Source organism: Haliotis asinina, chromosome 10 (assembly GCF_037392515.1).
Source record: "Haliotis asinina isolate JCU_RB_2024 chromosome 10, JCU_Hal_asi_v2, whole genome shotgun sequence".
In the NCBI taxonomy this organism is placed as follows: Eukaryota; Metazoa; Mollusca; class Gastropoda; order Lepetellida; family Haliotidae; genus Haliotis; species Haliotis asinina.
In genome coordinates, this window is record NC_090289.1 from 40,847,652 (window position 1) to 40,875,582 (window position 27,931).

At 38.3% G+C, this 27,931-nt stretch overlaps 1 protein-coding gene across 1 annotated transcript; it reads left to right on the plus strand.

Annotated features, from left to right (window-relative positions):
- On the plus strand, positions 1 to 27,931 carry LOC137298694 (ADAM 17-like protease). The gene is made up of 22 exons (XM_067830975.1): positions 1 to 129; positions 984 to 1,110; positions 3,386 to 3,519; positions 4,937 to 5,022; positions 8,898 to 9,010; positions 9,551 to 9,636; positions 10,480 to 10,607; positions 11,596 to 11,688; positions 12,818 to 12,913; positions 13,225 to 13,363; positions 14,179 to 14,289; positions 15,610 to 15,728; positions 16,402 to 16,471; positions 18,440 to 18,566; positions 19,423 to 19,524; positions 19,912 to 19,974; positions 20,428 to 20,501; positions 21,735 to 21,850; positions 22,020 to 22,101; positions 23,691 to 23,779; positions 24,762 to 24,809; positions 26,847 to 27,931. The coding sequence occupies exons 1-22, from the start codon at positions 78 to 80 to the stop codon at positions 26,994 to 26,996; spliced, it is 2,205 nt and encodes a 734-aa protein (XP_067687076.1). The 5' UTR covers positions 1 to 77; the 3' UTR covers positions 26,997 to 27,931.

The window sequence follows — 27,931 nt, forward strand, 5'->3', positions numbered from 1 at the left end:
TTTAGTAACTCAGCCTCCACGAAATGTGATTTCCAGTTTCAAGAACGTTGTCAGTGATAATCATTCATTCCACCATTATGAAGTGTATACCCGTGGTCTTGGTGTGTGTGTGTATGAAATTAGTGCAAGGTAAGTTAAGAAAAGCCCCGTTGCATGTAATATTTCGTGTGAACACAAGATATTCTGTTTAATTTAAGATTCCCAGATATTCTTAGATGTCATTCAGTAGATGTCTAAAAATAACCATGACAATCACAAAAGTGTAACGAAGTTGATTTTCTTACCAAACATCAAAGCAATGAAATTAATTTAAAACGCAATTACACAGTAATGCAATCTCCGTCCGCCCAGCCGTACAAGACGACACAATGGCTGCTAAAAATGCAAAATATATTACGGGTCGTACATGTTATTCTTTACCATTGACACGGGGATCTGCGGCCTTATAAAATCTCATGACTTTGTTATGACAGCGTTTAGAAAGACATTATTACCTCTCTGTCTCACACCAACATATGTTTAATCGTGTGAGATCAGGTTAGAAATGTCGGGCATGACAGCTATGTGGGAATTGTGCACTGGGGCACCCTTGTTTACATCACGTCTAACTATATGCTAAGTATAGTATGATCAATAACAGCACATCCTTTGACTCTGGATATTGACAGTAACATAGTAACATTGCTGTATTGACATTACAAATCATTTTAAGATGTGTTATTCACTGTCAATGCAATCTGTGCATCATTTGCACAATGTCAGATTTATTTTCTGAAAAGAATTTACAGATATTGATTAATTGATTTTGTTATTACATTGTGATGAGCGTGTAGCAGTAGGTCCATTCAGCAAATTTCATTCATATTTATACTCTGATATTCTTCAAAGGGTGGTTTGCTAGATGAATATGCATGAGTTTTGTCCTGTTGTGTGTCCCAGAATGTAAGCCGTTGTTATACATAGAGTATTTTTGTTGTTTACAGGTAATATCAACAGTAAATTACATTATTTTGAAACCTTGAAATCAGTGGAGGTGCGGAGTCGTGTTAAGAGAAGCGCTGATGGACATAGTACAGCTTATAAGGAGGTCTGGTTCAGTGCCTTAGGAAGGTATGACTTTTATAATTCTTTATTTTGTCAGCAGGTTCCTATTTTTAAAGCCTTTGAGTATCTACGTTCAGATTATGATGTAAGTCAGGTATTTGATGCTGTTTGGTCATTCTCTTCCCACAGAGGTTACTCATGTCATATCTTCCTACGTAACCTCTGTTCTAAAACGACCATATTTCCCGGTCGTGGAGAAATCGCCTTGCGGCAAAAAATCACAACATGATTTATCTCCCTTGTTACTATCCAATCAGAACATGCGTTAAATAGACTTAGCTCCAATATGGTGGCCCCCATGGCGTTGGTTCATCAATGTGCGAAGGAAAGATTCGGTATTTCATGTTTAACTGAAAATCAGAAACTGGCAATAGAGGATGTAGGGATCAATCGCCATGATGTGTTTGTAGAAACCAAAACTGGTAGTGGCAAGTTTTCCAGATGCATTCGGAAATTACTGAGATCTTGCGAATAATCACTCTTGAAACAACATCTCTGATTGCACAACTAAATCTGAACACCTCCAATCACGAGTCTTGAACACTCGCATCATGAAGGGCCATATTAGAACAGAGGTTGCGTAGGAAGATATGACAGGAGTAACCTCTGTGGGAAGAGAATGCTGTTTGGTATGCCTCATTATGTTTACACCAGTGGGTCTCATCTTTTTGAATTCTTCAACTTCAGTCAGTAAATGATTTTAACATTTAATTCTTACTAAAAGTCTTGCTTATGCTTAGCTGGTTTCTAATTTCAATCTGACCATTTGATGTCCATGTGACATTGATATGTATTACTATATTAGTAAAGTAGTAAAGGAACAGATAGAGGAATGTTTGTTATCATTCGCTGAGAATTCATGCATCATGCATAGTGTATTTGTTTAGACAAGAAAGTACTGATTGGTAAAATTTAGAGAGAATATGTTCATTATTTTTATGACAAACACCACGAGCATTTTGAGCTAATGAAAACCACCAAATACATGTCTGTGTATTTTCCCATTTGTTCCTTTTATTTGGTTGTTGTGTACAAGAATTTCTAGTCAAGTGGTTTCAGTATTATAATAAGGTTGTGTCTGGAAATTACCGATATCAAACTACAGCATTACAAGATGAATTCTGTACTAAGTTACTTATTGGAGAAGTGAGGAGAAATAGGTTATCATGTTGCACTCAAGATGATTGCACTTAGGGATCATTCAAAATTTATGATTGGTGGGGGTGATGATGATTTTTATGGAGTTGCATTTACAATGTGAATGACCTACACTGTGCTTATAAAACATGTGCAGTGAATAGGTTCGCGAAGCTTGAAACAGTATGCCTGCCCGGAGTGTGAGGTCGAGAGCAGTAGTTTAATCTTGGTTGTGTACACAAACAAGTAAATGATCTACTTACTGCTTGAAAAAACATTGTTGATTGTGATATGCAGATTCTTTCACAGAGAAAACTCAATGTCTGGTTTATTAACACCTATGTGTCTGCCTGCCTGTCTGCTAATGACAATGTGCAATGCACAACCTCAATCACTGACCACATGCGATTCGAAATTAAATTCTGCTTATAAGCCATAAACAAACAGCCAGCTAAGCATATAGGCAAATGAACCAGTGACCGATGAAAAAGCTTCATTACACTTGAGCGCACACCCACCAGCTCTGACTAGGTTCGGTGCTTTGTTGTGTCGAAGGTAAACGCAAGTACAAAATATTGCACTTATGATTTGCGATTGTAAGCTTATAATTATACTGATTTGTGTTTTTCTTAATCAGCAATGCATTATATATATCATGAATAAGTGATATGTTTGATATGTAATTATGTTTGCGCCCGTGAAGGTCCCGGTGTAGAATAGGCCTTCAGCAACCCATGCTTGCCATAAAAGGCGACTATGCTTGTCATAAGAGGTGGCTAACAGGATCAGGTGGTCAGGCTCGCTGACTCAGTTGACACATGTCATCGATTCCCAGTTATGCAAATCGATGCTCATGTTGTTGGCCACTGGATTGTCTGGTCCAGACTCGATTATTGACAGACCACCACCATATAGCTGGAATATTGCTGAGTGCGGCGTAAAACTAAACTCACTCACTCACTAGTTATGTTTGATTTGTTGGTTGTATGTGGCCTTCAAAATCACTGTGGTGTTTCTAAACCCTCTTGAACTTTGTAAATGAAATATTTGGGCATTTTGTTCATTGGCTAAATGAATCGGGCAGTTTTAAAAATACATAGCATGTATTCATTGTTAAATAGTTTCATTGCCTCCTCTGTTTCAGAAATTTCAATATGGTGATAAAACCTGATGTCAGCGTGTTGTCCAACTCTTTCCAGTCTTATATCGTTAATGAAGATGGGCAGACAGAGCCATTTCATGTCAACAGGAATCAATTCTATACTGGACATTTAACAGGTTGGTTTGGTTAAAAGTTTTTAATTTAGTGTTTCAGTTTAGTGTTCACTGTACCTAAGTTGGTGCACGTTACCAGCATCCCAACATCCCAAGGTAGATCGCTTTGTGATGATTTCCCTCAAATTAACAGTCTTTCACATGTAAACAAAGAATATGTATTTTTAAAGTCATGCGAGGTAACTCACAGCTGACTCAGCCAACATTCAGACTTAGCATTACCAACATCCTCGCACAATTTTAAAAATGCTTATTGCTCTATGCAAATTAAGTGCATTCAGTGTTTTTGCACCATCATAGTTTATCAGTATGCTCAATAATTTTGACTGTATACACGTGGAAGACTGCTAATTCGAGGATATTTATCGCCAAGTGATCTAACTGCCGCCATGTTGGGATGCTGGTAACATGTATCACCATAGGCACAGTGAATTTAGCATTATTTTTGGCTTCCAGCTTCCCTTACACATTAAAGCAGGGTTATCTCCCTTAGATGTATGCTGGTTCATTTTCAGATATGAATAGTTACACAGAGTCATCACTTTGTGAATATTATTCATATGCTCATAGTGTACATAACAATGATCACCATCTTTCAGGTGCATCACTTTTTAGTATTCTTTAGAAACATGCCATAATATAACCTTTCATCCACAGTTGGGTAGCCTGGTGGGTAAAGTGTTTGCTTATCAACATCAAAGATCTGGGTTTGATTCCCCACATGGTTGCAATGTGTTAAGCCCATTTCCAATACCATGTTATTGCTGGAAAAGCTACATAAAATTATATTCACTCATGCATGTAATACCTCATCCTCGATATCTCAAGGCTATACGTTCTGTTAAGTCTCCACTGTACCCTGGATGCATCTACGAGTCAGCCTGATAACTTTATTACCTCCCTTTGCTGTGGTTCCACATTCTGACAGTAGCCAGTCAGCTACGCCGCCATTACAACCGAGTTTGCCAGTGCCAACAAAGACAGCGGTCACAGATTTTCCGGAAATCATACAGACAAATTGGTCCGAAACTTTAAACAAAATGTATGCAAGAACTCCTTCTACGTCTTTCAGAGAACCTCTGCATGGTTTGTGTGGCCAAGGCTAGTCGGTTAAATAATTTAAAAAGCGAAAGTGAGTTGTAATTGGTTCGCTCGCCTTCCCGGCGTAGACGATTGGAAAAGAAGCCAACCAAGGGAGGTAATATAGTATCTCCATTGTATAGTGGAGATTTATTGGAACATATACCCTGGAGATATCGAGGATGATAATACCTGACAGCACTTAATATGTCATCGCTTATGTTTATCTCTGCATGATGTCATCTCCGATATTACCAATAAGTGTCATCTATAATATTATTTCCTTTGGAAATGTAAAATAAGTTATATTTTAATCTTTAATTTTCTTCATCACTTTCAGATGAAGATGGCCATGTTGATGCACATTTGGAAGATTCAGAATGGAATATTCAAGTTGCAATGAAAGATGACATTTATTCTGTTGAGGTAATGAATTCCCTGAAGTTGTATGTTCCTCACAAGCAGAAACCAGTTCCTTGGTCATTGTCAGAGAGTGCACAGAACGAGGACATTTTGCATTTACATTTAGGATATATAAACATGCTCATGTCATCAATCACTGGTTTGCCTTGGTTCATTTGCATTGATATAACACCATCACTATTTCTGATCCCTGGTGTAAACAGTTTATTGACAAGGATCTGGATTTCTTAAGCTTTCTTAGCGCCGAGAGAGTCACCAGCTAGTGCCATTGTATGGCACTTATGACTGTCTTAGTGCCGAGAGACCTTCGAAAATCTAGGCCCAGTAACATGACAGAGACCAGTAATTTGTATTTAACACACCAGTGTTGCCATTTGCTACTAGCTTACTGGTCTCCAAGGTAACATGGCAATAGAAACATTGGCCCACGGTACTAGAGGGATTTTTTCTGTAGCCAATGTGTGAAACAAGGCTATCCAACCACCCAAGATAGGCTAGATTTCTGATAGATTGTCTAAATTTACAGCTAGCCAGTCCAACGGTCTTGTGCAAATTCCATACATTTATGTCAATTCATCCTATCTTGGTGTCTGGTCTGGCTAAATCCATTTTGGATGGTAACTTCAAAATGTTACCAGCCCTGGGGCGGTATTCACAAAGCTTTTTAGAATTTTCCTAAGAGATAAAAATTCTTAAATGCACTAAGAATTCTTAATTTCCTTAACAATGTTCCTAACTTGTAAGAAGACACTTAGACAAGTCATTTTGTTCTTAGTTTACTTCGTAACTTTAAGAAACCTCATGATTACATCTAACTAATTACGACAAATCTTAAGTTATCCAATATGGCGGTTCATGTAAACACAAACTTTCACACTAGGAAGAATGTTTGTAATCTGTACACTGATAGAGAGTTATTGCGACATTATGGTCTTGATAGGGGTGGGAGTTTGTGACAGGCTTGATCTTGGGTGAAATCGATGCATTTACCTTTAGAAACCGATCATTATAAGCCCTATACAAAGTGCTTTTGGCATTGAGGTTTTTGGCTACAGGCAGAATGCAGTTTGCAATGCCGATAAATGCATATTTCACAACCAACAGTAAGTCGGGCTGTAGCACCCACGTTTGCTGCTCTAAAAGTACGGCATACTGTGAAGCAATTCATCTCGTTTCCATAATGCCAAAGACAATTAACTGATAATGTAAATGAGTTTGCCCGCGTTGCAAACTTCCCAAATCTGGTTGGTTTCATTGATGGGACTCATGTCCAAATAGGTGCACCACGTGTGAATGAACCTGCGTTTGTGAACCATAAACATTAATACTCACTGAACACTTAACTGGTTTTTTGATGCACATTACCTGATTACCGACGTTGTCGCCAAGTGGCCAGGATCGACACATGATACACAAATCCCTCAAGAAAGTGGCCTCCAAGTTCTCTTTTTGTAACAAGACGGGCACCTAGCAACTTTCATTTATTAGGAGACAGTGGGTATTTCTCAAAAATGTGGCTTCTGACACCATACCTCCTGCCAAACAACACTCACCAACTTGCGTATAACCGGTAAATAACACATACTTCCCTTAATATAGGAACGTCAAAAATTGAAATGGGTTATTGCAAACTTATGATCTCGAAATGAAATGTGAACTTGTTAAAATAAAATGAATACAATTCAATGTCTAATTTGAGAATAATTCATGTACTACTGAGGCAGTATTTTTGTCAGTGCTTTATAAGACATGTCACACCAATAGAATTCTGGTATGATTGGAGGATGGATGTTTTTCACTTTTTTTTGACTGTATCTTTAACTCTATATTGTCAAAATTTATCAGACACCTTTACCAACTATTTAGGATCATCTACTCATGTGAATTTTGTTATCCCATAACTAATACCTCAGTGTGATAAACTACAGTGACATGCATTTATTCATTTTTCAAAATTTTGCATAAATTAGAATTTTGGACAAGGATGCAAATAGGTCTAACTAGACATTATATGCTGGAGACCATAGGGAAAGTGACTCCAGTTTATATTATAACTTCTATTAAAAAACATATGGTATATGTATCCTTGTCCAAAAAATTGAAACATGAATATATGCATATCATTGCATTTTGTCGTGCTCGCATATTAGTCAACTGATGATTTTTCCTTTTTCTTTAGGGCAGTTACCCCCGCACCAAATTTGGCGAGTAAGAGTCCCTTGTTTCGCTCCACAAGGAGGGTTAGAAGCAAATTATGTTCCTCTGTCCAGTTAGGTTAACTTGCTTTTGTTTGAGGTTCCATTTTGTCGTCTGCTTTAAAAGATTTTCCTATCCTTTCCACTGAAGACTTTGCCTCCGCTGCTAAAATTAGACTTGGGGTTTTTTGAAATGTCATTCATGCACCACTAGTACGGTACATACAATCCCATCATGCTTTATGATTTCTTCTTAGAAAATTCTAGGTTGTAAGAAGATTTATAGCTAAGATTTTTCTTGCATTGGGTTAAGAGAGAAACTAAGATGTTTTTCCTAAACTTAAGAATTCATAAGGAAACTGAAGTGAAAAACTAAGAAAATTCTTAGAAACTTTATGAATACCACCCCTTATGCCTGGCTAAGGTTTGGGCTTATTTCATACACTGCGGTAGCCCTGCAAAAGACTGCTAATCCATTTTGAAAATCCAAGAAATCAAATTTCAGTTTTTAATGCACCATGTGTTTTGGTAAACATGAGATCTACTCTTCTCACATTCGCTCCACAATGGATGAATTTCAACCTTGCTGTTCTTAACAGGAAGTCTACAGTCACATGTGGATACAGTACAAACATAATAGAGTAAACAGCAGGTTAACCCATGTATAAACAGTCACTCATCACAATTTGGGTAATCTACACAGTGTTGTTGTTTATGCATGGGTAAACTGCAAGAATGAAGCTAATCCCTTGAACCCTAGTGGGTTCAAGGTGTTAGTTCCATATGAGTTCAGCTGATCCTGGCCAACAATCAGTTTCTGTGGCTGTTAATATACCTTGATGCTTATATTTTGCTTGAACCTGTTAAACATCCAAAGTCAAAGGTTATATATTTTGTGAAGTGCATTCCTTGAATTTGTACAGATTATATGAGGACTTCACATATATTTAGAAGTAAATGGGTCACAAATTAGGGGTTGATAGTAACATTAGGCAGTGGCAGTTGGATGGGGGCCCATGTTTTGTTGCTTTCTTTCTGAAGTCCTATCTCACACTGAAGCACATGTTGCATGTCATGTCAGGCAAAAGACGTTTGTTGGTTGCAGGTAGATAGTCATAAGCAGGGGTTCAAAAATCCCATTGCCCAAAACCTGGGACAAGTTACCTTTCATTGCAGGTAATCAAATAATGATATCTTAGTTGTCCATTGACTACTAGATAATTTCCACTTATGGTTTCAAACTACAAATAATCTTGGATTTCATTTCATATCTGCTCATAATGAAGCTATTAAAGTTCTCAATAACAGTAAAGTTGAGCTAGTCAAGAGTGAAATTATCACTCTTTGATAAATAGTCCAGTAAACATTAAGGTACCACATAATGTCACAAAATCAGGGGAAGTGGAAAATTAGTCAGGACAAGTTCCTTTCTTGAAGTCACATGTCCTGTGCCAAGTGACTTTTCAAAATATTTTTGAACCCCTGCATATGACTGTTCACCTTACAATATCTGGCTGTATACTTCCCATGGTGCTGAGAATGAAAATGGAGAGCATACTGACCGACTGACCATGGTAATAATAAGCTGGCATGATATCATTGAAAGGCATCATTAAAATCACTTTTAGATTTATTATTAAATAAAACAGAATATTTTTCCCAAATGAATTGATGATGTTTCAGCCATCATGGAGACACCTGCCTCCCTCCAACAACCACACCCTTATTGCATACCGCCATTCCGACATCAAGTGGGATCACACCTACCCTCATCTAGCCAACCACAGCAGCAAGAGGTAGATGTAGGATGTTGTAGGGTGGATTTAGACCACCAGGAATTTTATCATTTTTGTCTGATTGAATGAGGAAATAGTAGTTGTGTTTTTTCTATTATGAGTGTAAGCTTGATACTTCATTCAAAACTGAACAGACCCGTGAAGGTCCAGGGTAGAATAGGCCTTCCAAAATCTACTCTGTTTGTCGCAAGAAGATTGGGTGGTCAGACTCACTGACTTGGTTGACTCACGTCATCGGTTCCCCATTGCACAGATCTATGCTCGTGCTGTTGGTCACTGGATTGTCTGGCTCTGACTCAATTATTTACTGGCTGCCTCAATATAGCTGGAATGTTGGCGAGTGGAGCATAAAACTAAACTCACTCTCTCACTCAAAACTGAATGTCTTAACATGGGTTGAGAATTACATGTTGACAAATGGTATACATGTCTATCATGTGAATATGAGATTCAAACCCTGAACTGATAGTACAGTAGGTTTATCCTAGATGATATAGCAAGGCGAACTCTGTAGCCGTGGCAACATATTTGTATTTCCAGACAAAGTATGTGTGAGAGCATTCATCCTGATATTGGAGATGGAGAAATTGATGAAGAAGGTGATCAGAACCAGACAGATACAGCAGGTTTGTGTTAAAGTAGTAATACAATAAAATATTGAAATTTGAATGTCCATAAACCTGATACAGTGAAATTTTGTCCCTTACCTTACACAGGCCCCCCTAAGTAACTGAAGGAATTACGGCAAATTTGAAGGAATTGCATCTCAAATGTAAACAAACGCAGCATCATGAGACCTGAGGTTGTTTACGTCTGAACATTGGAAGCATCCAGGGGCATGACATGACGCTCTTTTGCAATGACAATCTTTTCCTAAAAAAATAATTTATAGCTGCGACAACACCTCATACCTAAACGCATTCAACACGGGTGGTCAATGATGGATAATTATGAAAATGAAAACAGTAGAAACTAAAAACAAAACTCACCGAGACGGGTGCTCCTTCCAGTGACGCCATGTTTTGATGTGTGAGTTTCAGAATGCGACCGACAAATCACGGAACTGAACCGAGAAATCTCTGAAGATGGCCGATATCTTGTTTCAAGTATTACCGACATTGTTTCCGATAGGGATGTTGTGTTTCTGATATTACCACTAAACTACCGATATCACTGCAATTGTTTCACGAGTGGGCTGCGTTTGTTTACATTTGTGTTATAATTCCTTCAAATTTGCCGTAATTCTTTCCATTACTTAGAGGGGCCTGTTACAAGCTTCCGATGTACATCTGCCAGTAACTATGGTAACACTGAAACATTACACTGAAATTCAAACAATTGCTAAGAGGTTGTTCATATTATTTGAAACTTGTGATTAACCAATCAGAACTGTGTATTTTTCAAAATAATCATTCATTAACAAAGGGTTCTGTGTGTTGTCATGAGCTATCTTTCTGTTTGTCTTCCAGACCATGGACGTCAGAAGAGGCAGGCATGGCTGCTGAATAAAAACACATGCAACTTAATGGTGGTTGCAGACTACTTGTTTTATGAAGGTGTTGGTGGAGGTTTCAAACATCGAACTGTAAACTATCTGGTAAGAAAGGAGAGGAGGTATCAAATGGTATCATACTTTTCTCAGGGTTTCATTGAAGATGGACTAAACAATAGAACCAGCCTCAGAAACTACAACAATATTTGATGTTGCCTTTTACTCAGTTACTATACCATATCTTAGATGAGACGAATTTTGAGGACAAAAAAGCTGTCTGTAGTAGGGAGTTGGCTTATATGAGATACTATTTCACGGAAGTATTTTTCAGGTTGTCACGACAATCTTACAGGTTAACAGTACTTCTGCCTGGAGGTTTACAACGACTTTGTCGTAATGATCAATGAAATACATATCATAGTATACAGTTTTCATTAATTCAAAATATTTTGCTTTTAGTCATTTTTAAGTTTTGTACCTACCTATTTACACACAATAAATCTATAGAATAGAAGTTATAATCCTGTCCGGTTGCCATTTGCAAAATGGCATGTACCATTTAGAGAAATATCAAAGAGCTTTGAAACATTAGTCATTTTCTTCCCTGAGTGAGAGATTGGTAATGATTCTGAGCCTTTCTTAATACAATCATTTGCTCCAGGCTGCAAAGTTATTCTCTTGGCTACTCAGTGACACATTAGGGAAGAAACTGAAGTAGAAATGTATTCAATATCATTCCTGCAGGGAAATCTCACCGACGCCAGTATATTGTAAAAGGGACTCATTGCACTAATGTATCGATCTATCACATGTGCAATAGTTAATACCACATTATGAATTTTATACCTATAACTTGATCTTACTAGACCAGAAGAAATATGGACCACTATAAGCTGATCTTACCAGACCAGAAGAAATGTGGACAACTATAAGCTAATCTTAACAGAATAAAAGATACATTTTAAAACTTATCCACTGTAACATTCAGTACTCTCTCTCTTAGTAGTCTTATATCCTTCAAGACTCTAGCTTCAGATATGGGCCAAGGTCATGGTCTGTGTCACTGTTACTCAGGGCAGGTTTGTGTTTTCAGATTGGGCTTATTCAGAGGATAGACAACATTTACCGTGAAACGCTGTGGAGTGAAAAAAGGCAACAGACAGGATTTGGATTTCAGATCAAGGAGGTAAGATTTTGTTTGACCTTGAGTCACAGCATTTTATCCAGTTCACTGTTTAATCACTGTGGCATAGGCTTGATGTGTATATGTCAGTCAGTCTGTACATGTGTGTGTCCATATTATGATTTGACTGTAAAAGAGAGCTGTTACACATTCTGATGAAACATGACGGATGGCTGACTAATTATGAGAAAATGTATAATATTGGCTTTGGTTAGCTGAAGAACCCATGCTTTGCCTTGAATTTCTCTGAGGGCCTTGTTTTGTCACAAACCAGCATGAAATGAATGTAGGAATCTCAATTTGTATTGTTTATGACCCAAGCCATCAGCATTTACAGAACTAAAAACATTAAAATTATATTTTGGGAGCAACTTGTAAGAACTATATCCTATTTTCCTTACAACAAGCTATTGAAATGGCTTGGTCACGGTCAGGATATCGTCTTTATGATTGATGAGTCTACATACTTCTGAATGTAATTAAGCACCATTAATTACATTTCAGTATAATATATGCTTTTGAAAAGAAATATTTTCTAATGAACACACTTACTTCTGTTTCCAAAGATGCATTCTGGTGTTACTCAAACTGACTGTGGCAGTTAATAAGTATCTCTTTGGCTGACTTATTTGAAAAAATTTGGATATTGTTCAAAATCATTAATTGTGAATAAGAAGTATTTATTTTAAGCTAACCTTTTTTCGTCATTTGCTGCAGACTTTGTGCCAAGCATTAGCCCTTACGGCAAACATAGATACATCCATGAAAACATGTGTGTATGTGTGGCATATTGACTGTTCCATACATTATTTTCTGATGTGTGTTTATGCTGTATCACAGCAGTACATGTTATCTCTGGGTTGTTTCTGTTCAAGTATCTATTCTCTGAAAAAAAACCCATATTTTGCACACAAAATATTATGTACATAAAGTATAATAAAATGGAACACTGAGAGTTTCCTTATTTTCAGAAATTTTGAAAGTTACACATATTTTAGACTTGAGTGGGCCACATTGGGTGTATTTGCTTTAGGGTCTGTATGACATTCTAGGTTTAAGATAGTAATGCTTCCAATCGCATAATGAGACTTTCAGTTTGTATTTAAAGTGGATCGTTGTATGTTGTTCGTAGATGCGGATCCACAATAGACCTACATCTGTTGCTAAGGGTGAGCTGCACTACAACATGAAGAACACCAAACCATGGGACACCCGCCAGCTGCTGAATGTAAGGCTGCCATCTTTGAAACACAGGCAATTTTGAATCAGGATCTAAAATTGACAATGAAAATTCTTAGCAGTTTTCATCTGGGTTTCTAAAAAATTACTGTATTGTCTGTATTAGAATTTTATATTTTTGTAATTTTATTTTATCTTTTCACAAAAGTAATATAGCCCAAGACTGTGAAAAACACTAAAAAAACGTTGCTCCTGCCTCTTTTGAAAAACGGCCATGAAGACCGAAGAGTATTTTCATGACAAGTGTCAGAGTGATGAGGTTAAATGTCATCATGCAATTATTGTTCCATTATCATACAGGAGTTCAGCAGCCATGTCTACTTTGGCCGATTCTGTCTGGCTCATCTGTTCACGTACCAGACTTTCAGTGGTGGTGTCCTCGGCCTGGCATACATAGCGTCACCACGACTTGGCACTGTAGGAGGGATATGTTCCCAACGTAAGTGATGTCTCTTTTCTTGTGTCTCCAACACTTTGCATCATTTCAGCAAAATTATTGCTATAAAAACGTCTTAAGGTGAATGATGTGTTTTGTGGCCCACCTGGGGTGGTGGGGTAGCCTTGTGGTTAAAGCATATGCTTGTCTCTCCAAGAACCATTTTAGGGTTTCCCACATGGGTACAATGTGTCCAGCCCATTTTTGGGATATTTGCTGAAAGTAGTATGTAACCATACTCACCCACTATAAGCTTCGGGGTGAGATGGGCACCATGAAGATTGTGCCAACTTAAAAGTTCTAGAGAATCACTGTAAATGGCCCTTGTTCAGTATGTTTAATGTTCCATGTGTTTTCATATCAATGTAACTTGTAATGGGGCTAAATGACATTACCAGTATATTGCAATATGATTTGGAAACAATAGGTATTGCAATACCTTTCCTGAAAACTTGGTACAAAAAATGCATGAAGTTTTACAATGTTATGATTTGAATAAAACTGAAAATTGACTCCCAAACAAACCAAACCAATTTTGAGATTACTCGTTATCTGAAACATAGCCAATATTTTAGGGCCTTAGTATGAAGAAAAATGGATCTGTTTACAGTCAGTGTCACTGTCAAGTACTTTAGCTCCCAATTTATCGCAGTCCAGGTACCTGAATCTCAATATTTGGCAATATCGTATATATACCAATACATGTAATGTAATACAATTGTTGTACATCAATATATTTTGTCATGTCATTCTATCTCTGTACACTCCTATGTCTCTGTAGCATTACACCACTGATATATAACTGATGTTAAATACAGCTTATACAAGGCGGGGCAAGAAGCGCTATCTCAACACAGGATGGAGCAGCTCACTGAATACAGCTGGGATCAGGCAGCTCACCCAGGAGTCCATGCTGGTTACAGCTCATGGTAGGTACCAGTTAAAGCACATGGCACATACCTGTATACAGCTCATGGTTGATCCTTATGTACAGCTCATGTTTTCATGGTAGGTTCCTGTCTGCAGCTCATGGTAGACACCAGTTACAGCTCACAATAGATACCTGTTACAGCTCACAATAGATACCTGTTACAGCTCATGGTAGATACCTGTTACAGCTCACAATAGACACCTGTTACAGCTCACAATAGATACCTGTTACAGCTCACAATAGATACTAGATACCTGTTACAGCTCACAATAGATACCTGTTACAGCTCACAATAGATACCTGTTACAGCTCATGGCATTTTTTGGGGAGCATATGATATATTTTTATCACATGCTTCAATATGAATTATCTCAATGGTCACTGGATAATTTCAGAGCTGGTATAATCTTCTTCAAGCAACCTTTCTATATGGTTTTCATGCTTTGTTTATACCATAGCCTCTAAATGCCTGTAACAAACTTGTCATATCATCCTAGATATTTTACGAAAATATGCTAAAATGTCTCTTTTATTTTGCCTTTTCATTATTTCTGGACCATCAACAGAATTAGGTAAGTATTCATTTTACAGCCAGATCAAAAGAGTATTCTGTTTACATAAACTAAGTCTAAACAAAAGAGTATAAAAATGTATTCTATCTAGATATTGTTTTAGTGAATAAAGGGGAACAAAAAGCCATTCAGATGACATGCTAATTTGGTAAAGGGTGGGTGAGTGTGGCTTTGAGGAGTGTTCAGCATCATGCTACAGACAGGTTCTAGTCCCGCTTATCTGAAGCTAAGTGTTTGTATCCCTACCTTGATACTGCAGGACTTCTAAGGTGGATGGATTCTCTTATTTTGTCGTTAGGGACAAACCATTTCCTCAAGGGGTGTTTAAAGAAAGTTTGTGAAAATCGTACAGCTCTCGTATGCACATATTATTATTATATGGTGAGAATTGTGTTGAAGTATATACATGTACAGCAAGCATGTTTTTTTTAATAGGACTTGAAGTAAGAATTTTTATGTAAGTGTATATGGTTATGATGTATAGGAGCGGTGGGGTGGCCTAATGGTTAAAGTGTTCACTCGTCACGCCAAAGACCCGGGTTCGATTCCCCACATGGGTACATTGTGTGAAGCCCATTTTCTGGTGTCCCCCCGCTGTGATATTGCTGGAATATTGCAAGAAAGCGGCATAAAACTAAAACTCACTCACTTTGATGTATATGTGAGAAAATTTGGTAAGGATTTTTATACAGGTATATGGTAAGTATATTGGAACGATTGTTTTAAGTAGCTTCATTTTGTTTCAGGTCATAACTGGGGCAGTGAGCATGATACAGATACAGATGAGTGTGCCCCTGACTCTTTCAACAAAGGGCGCTACATCATGTATCCCTACGCCGTCAGCGGATGGGAGGAGAACAACTATGTAAGAAGTACCATCTTTGTCTTGACATATTCATCATCTTGAGCTGATTCCATGCAATAAACACTAGATATCTGCATCATTGTCAGTGTTCTGAAGCGTATTCTCAGCTTTCAGGGGAATATACAACCTGAGGTGCTATTCAAACACCGAAAGGTAACTCTTTTCACATCCTAAATGAAAGGCCAGCTCACACAGTGTTTTCAAGAAATATAGAGTTCTTGAATATCTTGCAGTATGGATATTTATGACATGTTAAAGATTTTAATGTTTAAATGCTTGAGAGACCCATGGAGATAGGGGCTAGAAACGGTCTTCAGCAACCCATGCTTGTCATAAGAGGCAACTAATTTCACTGGGTGGTGAGGCTGACTGGTTTGGTTGACACGTCATCACATCCCAAATTCATTGATCAATCCTCATGATGTTGATCACTGGATTATGTGGTCCAGCCATAACTATTTACAGACTGCTGGAATGTAACTGAGTGCGATGTTAAACAACAAACCAACCAGCCATGCTTTAGATATGGTTGAGCACTTAGATCCTCTGCATTCCAGACATAAACCAATTCAACTATTAGACACAAGGCCCTTGTTGTTATTAGTTACAGATAACGGATATGAAAGGGGTATTAGTCCTATCTTGACTGATTGATGACATGTGTTCTGTCCAGGTATTCTCCCCTTGCAGCATGCGTTATGTGTCTGATGTGCTGAGATCTAAAGCATACAAGTGCTTTGTAGGTAAGTTCATTGATCTGTCCTTGCCATCTCACTCTGTGACATTTGCACTTATATGTAGGAGAAGCAATTCAGTGGTGCAGAATTGGCAAGTCACAGAACATTCAATTCTCTGCTGCCAAATCATTGTATTGAACTTTTATATGTCAAATTTATGGTTGTCTCAAAGTAGAAGCTTTGTCGATGCATATCTCAGATATAGTTATCATTTTGCTCTTGCATCAAGCCTCAGAGAGCCCAAAGTATTTACATCACTCCCCTCAAATGTAACAACATTGCTTCTTCTTTGAATGACTTGTAGAATTCTTTTTCAAGATAAGTCCTCCTTGGGGTACATATCAGCATTAAAATGTCAATTTTGAAACCCAATAACAGTTGTAACAATATTTTAACAAAATTTATTTACAAAACAAAAAATCTTGTTTTTGTCTTGTGAGACCACTCCTATAGGGCCCAAAGGGGCCCAATACAGCCAAGAGCCGTTGACTCTTGCTGTCTACCTCATACCTCAATTTTCATGGTGTCTTTCATCTTGAAAGACGTGTCTGATGTTCCATTGGTCTGAGGATTCTCTAACCTGCAAGATGAGTGAAAAATGCAACAGTGTTTCTTCATTTTGTGGCATTAGGAAGTTTATATGATGAACATGGGGGATACTTCTAATGGAGTCACATGTTTGACAGCAGTGTTATCACACATTTTGTCATAAAGAACACCATCGCACTATCCCCCTGTTCACAATAGTGAACATGCGTACGAAAGGTTAAACTCAATAGAAGTGGGTAAAGCTTTCGCTTGTCATGCTGAGAACCCAGTTTTGATTCCTCACATGGGTACACTGTGTGAAGCCTGTTTCCCCGCCATGATATTGCTTGAATATTGATAAAAGCAATGGAAAACTAAACTCAAACTCACTCACTCTTGGATGTACAAGTAAAATTGCTATGTAGTGGTGTAAAACCCTACTCTCTCTGAAATGTTTGTGAAAGTTACTGAAACTGTGAAGTCTGCCTGGACGTCATGGACACCAGGGTTTAGCTGGTGTAGTTATGTGTTCGATGCGCAACTCAAACCTCACATATTGTATCCAAACATATTAAAAACTGTGGAAGCTGTGGGTGCTGAGTGGGCAAGGTGGCTGACTTTGCTTGCTGGGCCCAGATTTTCGAAGCCCTTATAGCGCTAAGATAGTCGTAAGTGCCATACGTTAACATTAACTTACGACTATCTTAGCACTAAGACAGCTTAAAAAATCTAGGCCCTGGTGTTTAGGTGTTTGATTCTGAGGATGTGGGTTCAAATCCTGGATGGGGCTTAACTTGGGCTGTAAAGATGCATCAATGGATTGCAATTGTTGAGTCTCTGATAGAAAATAATCAATGTTAGAAATAGAAAACTATTGATCCATGAGTAGTATATGTGACTATTAATAGTTTAGTAATTGACTTCTGTTGATAAATGTGCAGCGCAAAATATAGGAAGTACCAGATTCGTTCACTTCAATTTAGAGTTAACTGCTCCTGTTACGTTGAGACACATCCAGTGACTGAGGAAAACAAATACCAGCACCTTGCGCAAGCACTAACTGTATGGATATGTGCACTATATAAATATCCCAATTATCCTATAACCTCCTAAACAGTAGTTATTGCTCCATCAATAGTCACCACTAGACTCAACCAATCAGAAGCACTAGAATCTGTACTTTACTGAGAAAGGGCAGTCCCACTATGACATGTGTTACACTTTTCACAAAGGAATTATTCCTTCCCAGACTTATATATGAATATGGTCCTAAATGCAGGAACATTCATATCTCTGCACATCTTTGATCTTATGTAGATAAAAATTGTGCTACAGACAGTTTGTGCAAATGAAAGAATCAGTGAAATTCTTCCAATATCGGTATCATCCTAGTCTGTTACATCTGAATGCCACTTGATGTCATCCCCTGATTTCTTGTGTTGACAGAGAGGAAGGACAATGTGCCGTACTGTGGAAACAGCATTGTAGACAATCTGGAGAACTGTGATGCTGGTCCTGGTGGCGACGACTGCTGCACCCGCAATTGTCGGTTCAAGTCAGGAGCCATTTGCAGGTAGATAAACTTTGTGTGCAGGTAGAGGGGCTGAGAGATAGCCTAGTGGTTAAAGCATTCCCTCGTCAAGCTAAAGACACTGGTTCAATTCTCCACATGGCCACAATGTATGAAGCCCGTTTCTGATGTCCCCTGCTGTGATGGTGCTGGAATATTGCTAAAGGTTCACTCTCATTAACTCACTCACTCACTCACTCACTCACTCACTCACTCACTCACTCACTCACTCACTCACTCACTCACTCACTCACTCACTCGTACAGATGGATACCCACAGCATTGACATGTGAACATAGTGAGGAAGGAAGTAGAGTTATTAACCATGGTCCCAATACACAAAATGTTTGTAACATTATGACCTGTCAATAATCTATATTTTATCAAAGTCTTAAGCATGGCATCATGCAATAAACGTTTTGTGGATTGGGCATCTGATCTGATATATAGTTCAGTCCAGTAAGTGAGTTTTCATGTTTGGTTGTTTTGTTGTTTAATCATTAATGCCATGCTCAGCAATTCTGTACCTATATGACAGTTGTTTGTACATAATCACATCTGGAATCGACAATCCAGTGATCAACAACATCAGCACTGATCTATGCTTCGGGGATACGATTACGTGTCAACCAAGTCTGACCACCTGATTCCATTAGTCGCCGATTACAGTCAATTTTGAACAAATCCAGGGTCCCATTATACAAAGATCTCATAGCACTACGACTGTCATAAGTCAAAGATTGAGTATAGGAAGGAAGAATGCTATGAGGAAAGTTACGAGAGGTTTTTGTAAACAAGGCCCTGGTATGTGATTGTGTCCAGTCAGAAAGGTATGGCCAAACACTGGTCTCTGTTTCAGCCCAATGAACTATGAGTGCTGTGAGAATTGCCAGATGGCCAGTGTGGACTACCAGTGTCGAAGCTCATCCCCAAACAGTTGTCTACAGACCACCAAGTGCAAGTATCCTTGGCAACCGTCACCCCAGAAACTGATGATTCTATGCTTAGTCTTCCAAAATTCTGTCACAAGTGTCCTGTGTATCACAGCATGTTATTTACATGTTAGCAAACAGCAAAAGAGGGGGTTTTGTTGAAAATTCACATTTATTATACTTTGATATTTTTTGCAAAATAAAGGTTGTAAATCTATCATTTTTTTAACATACTTATTGTAGAGGGTTGTTGGGGTGTTCATAATTTATGGCTGGAGGGTTGTTACAGTGACATTTATGTAACTTATGTTCAAAGGAAGTGACCCCCAGAATGTTGTGAAATGTTTACCAATTGTTAAAATGCCTTGTAATCAGAAGAACATTTTGTTTTAAAGTTTTTCTTAATACTGTACCAGTGGTTCTAGTTTTGACTGTCCAATGGCAGAGCCAAAAGTGAATGGAACAGATTGTATAGATGGGTAGGTACAGCTTACAGTTATATTTGGGGATTAATCCCCAAACATAACCAGTGTTTCACAGTACTAATAAAACAAAGCCTTGTGGTTAAAGTGTGGTTAAAGACCAGGGTTCGATTCCCCACATGGTTGCAATGTGGTGTCATTAGTGATGATATTGTTGGAATATTGCTAAAAGCGGCATAAAACTAAACTCACTCACTCACTACCAACAAAAGAAACTGGATCTGAAGGAATTTAGTTTATTGACTGATAATTATACAAATTGTATGGAAGGGAGAACAGTAACAAACAGAAATGGTGAATAACTTACTTAGTTACATATTAATATTTCTGATTTACAGGATCCAGTTGTATCTGGCAAGAACAGTTAGCCAGATGATATGATCTGTTGTTTATGACTGGTTTGTTCAGGATTGCATGTTCTCACACATGTGGTCAATACACTTTTTACAGTGGGAAATGCTATGGTGGAGCCTGCAAGTCCTTCTGTGAAGTCATGGATATGGAGCCGTGTATCTGTTTGGACAGTAAGAGATATTCATCTAGCTACTTATATACATAACCCTTTGTCCAAAATTACTTACATACATAACCGTCACTCCCATATTACTTACATACATATGGGGAGGTAGGGTAGCCTACTGGTTAAGACATTCGCTCATCACGCCAGAGGTCCAGGTTAGATTCCCCACATGGATACAATGTGAGAAACGACATTCTGGTGTCCCCCACCATGATATTGCCAGAATATTGCTAAATATTTAAAAATAAATATTTATTTACTCACTACTTATATGCATAAGTCAGATGTTCAGAAATCCTATCCTGGATGTAAGAATATCACGGCCTGTCTCTGTGATTTGGTGAATTGTCTGTCATCATACCTCAAAGAATTGTTGAAAATTCTGTGAGACCCGATCTTGAGCAACATATGTTTGTCAGAGGAGATGACTAACAGTATCAGGTGCTCAGACTCACTGACTCATGTTATTGTACTGACTGCCGAGATCAATGTTCATTATGTTAGTCACTGGATTGTCTGCTCCGGGCACAGTTATTTACAGACTACTGTTTAGATAGAATATTGCTATGTGTTGCATTACACATAAAACATACATCTGTGGAACATTGTTATGTCAGCAAAGAAAACATTAATGAATAAGAATCTTATGTTCCTGTACCTATTTTTAGATGTATTGTAACTATAAGGCATGATTTCAAGGCTTGACACTAAATAATGATATGTGAGGAACATTAACTCTTTGCTTTTAGTTACTGACATTAAATGTGCTTTCATATTTTCTGTGGCAATTTTATGAAAAAATCAAATCACAACATATTGATTATTATGTTCAAACAGTGTCAAGATTTTCTGGTCATGTTCGTGCTGTTTATACTTGACTTTACACAGCTTAATACCAACTCATGTAAAATGAATTACCTCCCCCTTAGAGTCATTTGCCCAGAGATTTCAGAGTAGGCAGAAATGGAATTTGGTAGTTAGCCTCCATGAAACTGGTTCATACATATTGTATACCAATAGATTGATGCTCATGAAGTCAATCACTGGATTGCCTGATCCAGATTTGATATACAGATCATGCTCACTGAGTTGCATCTTCGATATCTCAAGGGTATGTGTTCCGATAAATCTCCATCATACCCTGGACGCATCTACATGGGTATCATGTTATGTATCAATTCATGAAACTTATGTATCGTGACATCCCTAAGATGAGAATTTTGATTTCTCTCTACAGAAAGCAATGCATGTGCCAGATGTTGTAAACAAAGAGGCAGCGACCCAACTGAGTGTAAACCCAAGGGTGGATACCTGGAAGAAGGGAGGCCTTGTTACCAGGGTTACTGCTCAAAGGTAGGTCAGCTCCTTGAGATGGTCATCTGTAGGGGATGGAGGATTGCATGGGATTGTTGATAGTGTGGGAATAAAGGATTGTGTCCCTTAGGATTGTATCTGGTTATAGTTGTTGACATGATTACTTGTTACAGCAATGATATGAGAACTGGGTGCCATCTGTTTTCAGAAAGGAGCATGCATTAAGACCACAACTGAGCTTATCTACAGGTTCTTTGACTTCATAGAGAAACTCACTCCCAGTAAATTTGGTAAGTTGAATATCTGGAATGTGTATTTTATTTGAGATTGCACTTAAAGTTCAGTAAAGTACAGATTTTAGTACTTTTGGGGTACTTCCAACTTCACTCTGTGGATTCAAAACCCAGATAGAATTCCTGCCCCGGCCCGGCCCGGCCCGGCCCGGCCCGGCCCGGCCCGGCTCGGCTCGGCTCGGCTCGGCTCGGCTCGGCTCGGCTCGGCTCGGCTCGGCTCGGCTCGGCTCGGCTCGGCTCACACTTGCCATCAAAACTTTGGTGCTCCATAATATAATGCAAATTCTGAAGCCACATATTAATCATGTCTAGTAATTTCCCTGTTTCAAACAAAACTTGATCACAAGCATTCTCTTCCCACATTAAACCACTGTTCACACATACGGCCCTTCCGTGGTGTGAGTGTCCAGGATTCATGATCGGTTGTAATCAGATTTAGTTGTGCAATCAGTGACATTGTTTCAAAAAGTGATCATTCACAAAGCCTCAGTACTTTCCATATGCTTTGTGAAACCTAAAATCTATCCCCCTGCATGATGTGTAAATGTTTCTTCTAGACAGAACTCAGTCATGTAATAATAGATCAATGGCGTCTCCATCACGCCTGTTGACAACAAACAAGCTAACCATATTAAATGTCTTGTGTATCCCATCAACAGAAGTCATCGGTGGAGGAGGGATATTTGTGGCCCCACTTTCTATTGCTAGTTTCTGATTTTCATTTACACATGACATACTAAATATAGCCTTCGCGAAAAAAAGTGACCAGTTAGCCCCATGTCAGCTTCTATGTTGGATCTGAGTCGTAACACAAGTTCTCATTGGATAAAAAGAAGGGAGATAATTTGTGTTGCAATTTTAGGCACCAGGGGATTTTACGAGAAATGGGAATTGTAAACCGAAAGTCACTGTGTTCTGTAATCTGACTGGTTGAAAAACATCATCAAATTTGATTCCCGGTAACTGCAAGACTATTCGCGGCATATTGACATGTAGAAACATCGCAAACAATTGTTTTGTTGCGTCATCCACAGTGGTGACGTCATTCAAATCATATTGTGACGTAAAGTCAGAATGACGTCACAAAAATTCAGCTCCAGAGGCTACCATGGGAACCATCAGAAACGGCCTGCAGATGACATTTCACTGCTGTACCTGTACTCAATGTAATGGAGTGCTGACAGTAAAACCCTTTGGTTTACTTTTTGGTTTACAATGTCGATAAACATCATGTGTTGGCCAGTTTCCAGGTGTTATTGAGTATTTGAAGCCTGGGAATATTTCATTTGAAAACTCCAGCTGACGCTGTCGGTTCCAAATGTATTCCCGGGCTTCAAATACTCAATAACACCCAGAAACTGGCCAACACATGATGTTTATCTCCTGAATATGGCCGTATTATGGCAGAGGATACATGGGAATATATGACTTGGAGTAACCCCTGTGGGAAGAGAATGGATCACAAGTGATCAGAATATTAAAATCGATTCAGTTTAACATATATTGTGTTTCAGTGACTTACAGAATGTATAATTTGCATCATTCTTAGTCGTGAAAAATATGAAACTGTATTTTGTGTGTTCCAGTGGAAATCATGAGAAGCAACATAGTGGGGACGGTCATCGTGCTGTCCTTGATCATCTGGGTGCCAGCCAGCTGGGTGTTCAGTTGCATTGTAAGTTCACAATCAATAAGATGCTCTGCTCACAAGGATGTCACCCTGCATGTTAGCTTTATGTAGGGTAGCCAAATGGATAAAGTGTTTGTATGTCAAGCCGAAGTCCTGGGGTTGATTCCCCACATGGGTACAATGTCTTAAGCCCATTTCTAGTGTTCCCCGCAGTGATATTGCTGGATTATTGCTAAAAGTGGGATAAAACTAAACTCATTCACACACTCATTCTTTCAAACCCAAATCACCATTGTTTCATCTCTTTACTTATTTCTCAATGATGCCAACTTCAGTCTTAGCGGCGGATGATGAGGGAGCCTAGTGGTTAATGCTTTGCCAGAAACCCCAACATGGGTACAATGTGTGAGGCCCATTTCTGGTGCATCCTGCCATGATATTGCTAGAATGTATGTAAAACTCAGTCAATCAGTATTATAGAGATGAAGCAAGATCTTGCCAGCTCAAAATCAGTGGAACATTCCAGAGTAAATATGCATGTAAAAATTATTTCTGTAGATACCAAAGTTGCAGAAGTATTGCAGTTTGGCTGTTGTTTTATTTTTTGAAAGGCTTGAAACTTTTCTAAAAATGTTCCAATAGTTGTAATGTGACTAGCATGTCTTGAAAGGAGGCCCCGTTGATTAATTCAGTAGTCCTCATGATGATGACCTGTGATGGTTCGGGGTAGAATAGTTCTTCAGCAACCCATGCTTGCCACAAAAGGTGACCATGCTTGTCATAGGCAACTAACAGGATCAGGTGGTCAGGCTTGCTGACTTGGTTGACATGTCATTGGTTCCCAACTGTGCAGATTGATGCTCATGCTGTTGATCACTGGATTGTTTGGTCCAGACTCAATTATTTACAAACCACAGCCATATAGCTGGAATTTTGCTGAGTGTGGCATAAAACTAAACTCACTCACTCAGTCACTCAATCAATCACTCACTCCTCAAGATGATACAAATTCCAGTTTTGATTTCAGGACAAGAGACATGAAAGAGAGGATAAAGATTTGCGTGACTGGAAGGTGGTAAGTGGATGCAGCTACCTGATAAACTGATGTACAGTCACGGGACTGGGGCTAGAGTAGTCTATAGGACCCCATTGTTAACCGTGAGGTGACTTAGATATAGATATGGCCTGAATGTCATATCGAGATATGTCATTTATACCACATGGAAAAATGACAGAACACCATTAGAGATATGTCATGAATACTTGTAGAGACATGTCATGAATACCACAGAAATACTGTAAATCATAAAAATTTGTGAGCATGATATTTTTGTGAAAATTGGAAATGACTTGAGCTCGCAAAAATATCATGACACAACTTGCTGGTAGAATGCAATGAATAATCAGCAAACAACCTGTCCTATCTTCGCTTTATTATTCATCAGTTCATATAATTAACAATAGATCTAGACAATACATATATTAAGCAATGACAACAACGCGAAGAATGACTAATTACTAGCATTACTCATACTCACGTGTCACATGTCAAACAATGGATACCTGAACAAAAGTCACTCTATCAGTACGTCCGATAGTCCAGACCACACAACACACATTTCTCAGAGACTGTTCGAAGGCCGAGACCATCCAGCAGGCATGGATAGGTTTCATGACACTTATCTGGAGATCATCAGCTTCGCAGACACTGACTAAATTAGTCCTTCATCAGTGCCAATTTATTAGAGTCATTCCATTTAATTTAATCCCTTTGAACTGTTTTAAGCTTATCTGGCCTATTAGGCAAGTGTTGTTTTTAGGAAAACACTGATTGCATACATGCTGAAATACTCCACTGAATGGTGTTCAAGATTAGTGGCAAACTTTAATTTGTGATTGGATTTACTTCAGATAAAACTTTCAGGTGCAAGTAAGCTTTGAAACTGTCAAACTACACTATGTTTTGAGAATTAGGCAAGTCCCAAAAATATTGTCACGTAAAAACGTCTGTTGGTCGCCACTGGCAAAAATATCACGACGCAAAAATTTTGTGATTTACAGTATTTCAAAACAAGTAGGGATATGTCTTCAGTACCATGTAGATATATGTCACAAACACGACATATAGATATATCATGAATACCATGTAGAGATTGAGAAATATCATGTGTCTGATGTAGAGATATTTGTCCCCCGCCTTGTGTTTAGGGTGAAGGAGGGGAAATAGCATTGGGCTCTGTCCATCCAACTGTACGTATGTGAATATTTTTGAATATCTTAAGAACTATTGACTAGATTCTTGTCATATTTGGTAAGAAAGGTCCCAATCAGGTTTCTTGACCTTGACCTTCATTTCAAGGTCACAAGAGGTCTTTAATGTTTTTCCCTTTTGAGCAAGATATCTCAAGAACTGGATTTTCTTCATATTTAACCCCAAGCTTATCTAGAGAAGGTGCAGGGCCCAGTGTATTTTGTTGACCTTCACTTAATTTTCAAGGTCACAGCAACACTTTGAAGATTTGAGTATGTTAAATTGCATGTTAAGATATTCAGCAAGATATCACATCAACCATTCAGTGGATTTTCTTCATATTTTACACCAAGCTATATCTAGGGAAGACACCGGGCCCATTCAATAAAGGTGACCTTCACATAATTTTGAAGGTCACTACAACGCGTTGATGATTTCAGCATGTTAACCTGAATTGTCAGCAAGATATCTCAATAACGGTTTTCTGGATTTTCTCCATAGACTTTCAAGACTTCTGTTGAATGTTTTTCTTTAGTACTATTTGTTGCATATTTCATACACTATGAAATTCATGTCAAGGTCAAAGTCAGTATGAAAATATATGTGTGTTTGAACAACTGAAGAGCAAGATATCAAAAGAAATTGACTGGTCACATTTTTGTTAACATGTCATTTCATCTTAAAAGTTTCATTACTTTTTAAGTTCGATTTGATAATTTGCAGCAAGGGATTATGTCACCCTAGTGCCAATGCTTGTCATGAATATCAGTAGAGTTACAAGCAGACTGTGGTGAGTGCTGACTCATCATCTTGTGTACATCAGGTGAAGATAAGGGCTTGTAATAATGTTTTTCTCTGCAGAGTCGCTACCTTATATCCCATGATGAAGTCTTGGAGAGAAACATACATGTATCAACAATCCGGCGCCTAGGCCGACCGATGCCACCAAGGAGGGCCTTGTCACAATCTACAGGATCAGTCCAGTCCATTGAGAAGGAGTCCACAGTTTGATCACCGATTGCAGCATAGCTTACATTAATGAATGACAAAATAGTGCGTATTTGTCTTTAACATGTTGTTTGTGAAATGGTTGGCTCTGCAAATGGGAAACATTCACAGATAATGTGCTGATATCTTCATGTTTGACAAACACTTGCTACATTCAAACTGCACAGATCTTTGTAGATCTGTGACACCTGAACTGTGAGTCTATGTGTGTCTAAATGTCAACATTCCTGGGGATTCATCACAAAGCTTGGCAAGCATGGCCAATTGGTCTCACATGTTGGACGGAGTGGTGTCCCTTTAGCTTGCCAGAACCTGCTGATCAGGGGATAAAATCCCATATTCATCTTCATCATCCTTCATTATCAGCAGTGTACCAGGGCCCTTATTCTCGAAGCGTTCGTAGCCCTAAGAATTCTTAACTTTCATTGTAGCCAATGTGTTAAGAATGGGCTTAAGAAGTCTGTAGCGCTATGAACGCTTCGAGAATAGCTAGCCAGGTTAGTTGCTTTCAACATAGCTGTAGACATCAGTGAACTCTATCACTTTGTACCAGAATCCTGACATACAGCGATGTCTCTGAAATAATCACATCATCATCACAAGTGATTTCTTTGTGATAAGTGTAATATTCATTCTCAGTTAGCATTATTGATGCTGATGATGAAAAAAGAACTATCACAGATCATCTCCTAAATTGGTGCAAAGATTGAAATATAGAAATGTGACCAAAAAAACATGAAACGGAAAACAGTGGGCTTTTCATTTACAAACTAGAAATAGATACTATGTTCACAAATATAAATATCTGCTGCTATCAGTACTGACTTGTTAACTGCTTCAGTCAAAACGTGTAAAAAACGATCTTCATGACTGTTTTTAGTTACTTATTTGTATTTAAATAATAAAACATCTTATTTATTAAATTTTGAGAATTGAAA

Bases quoted from the DNA above. Each gene is read 5' to 3' on its own strand.
- LOC137298694 (XM_067830975.1), top strand. From the start codon at position 78: ATGAAGTGTATACCCGTGGTCTTGGTGTGTGTGTGTATGAAATTAGTG. The intron at 14,290-15,609 runs GTAGGTACCAGT...ATTTTGTTTCAG, and splicing joins CATGCTGGTTACAGCTCATG to GTCATAACTGGGGCAGTGAG. The intron at 20,502-21,734 runs GTAAGAGATATT...TTCTCTCTACAG, and splicing joins GCCGTGTATCTGTTTGGACA to AAAGCAATGCATGTGCCAGA.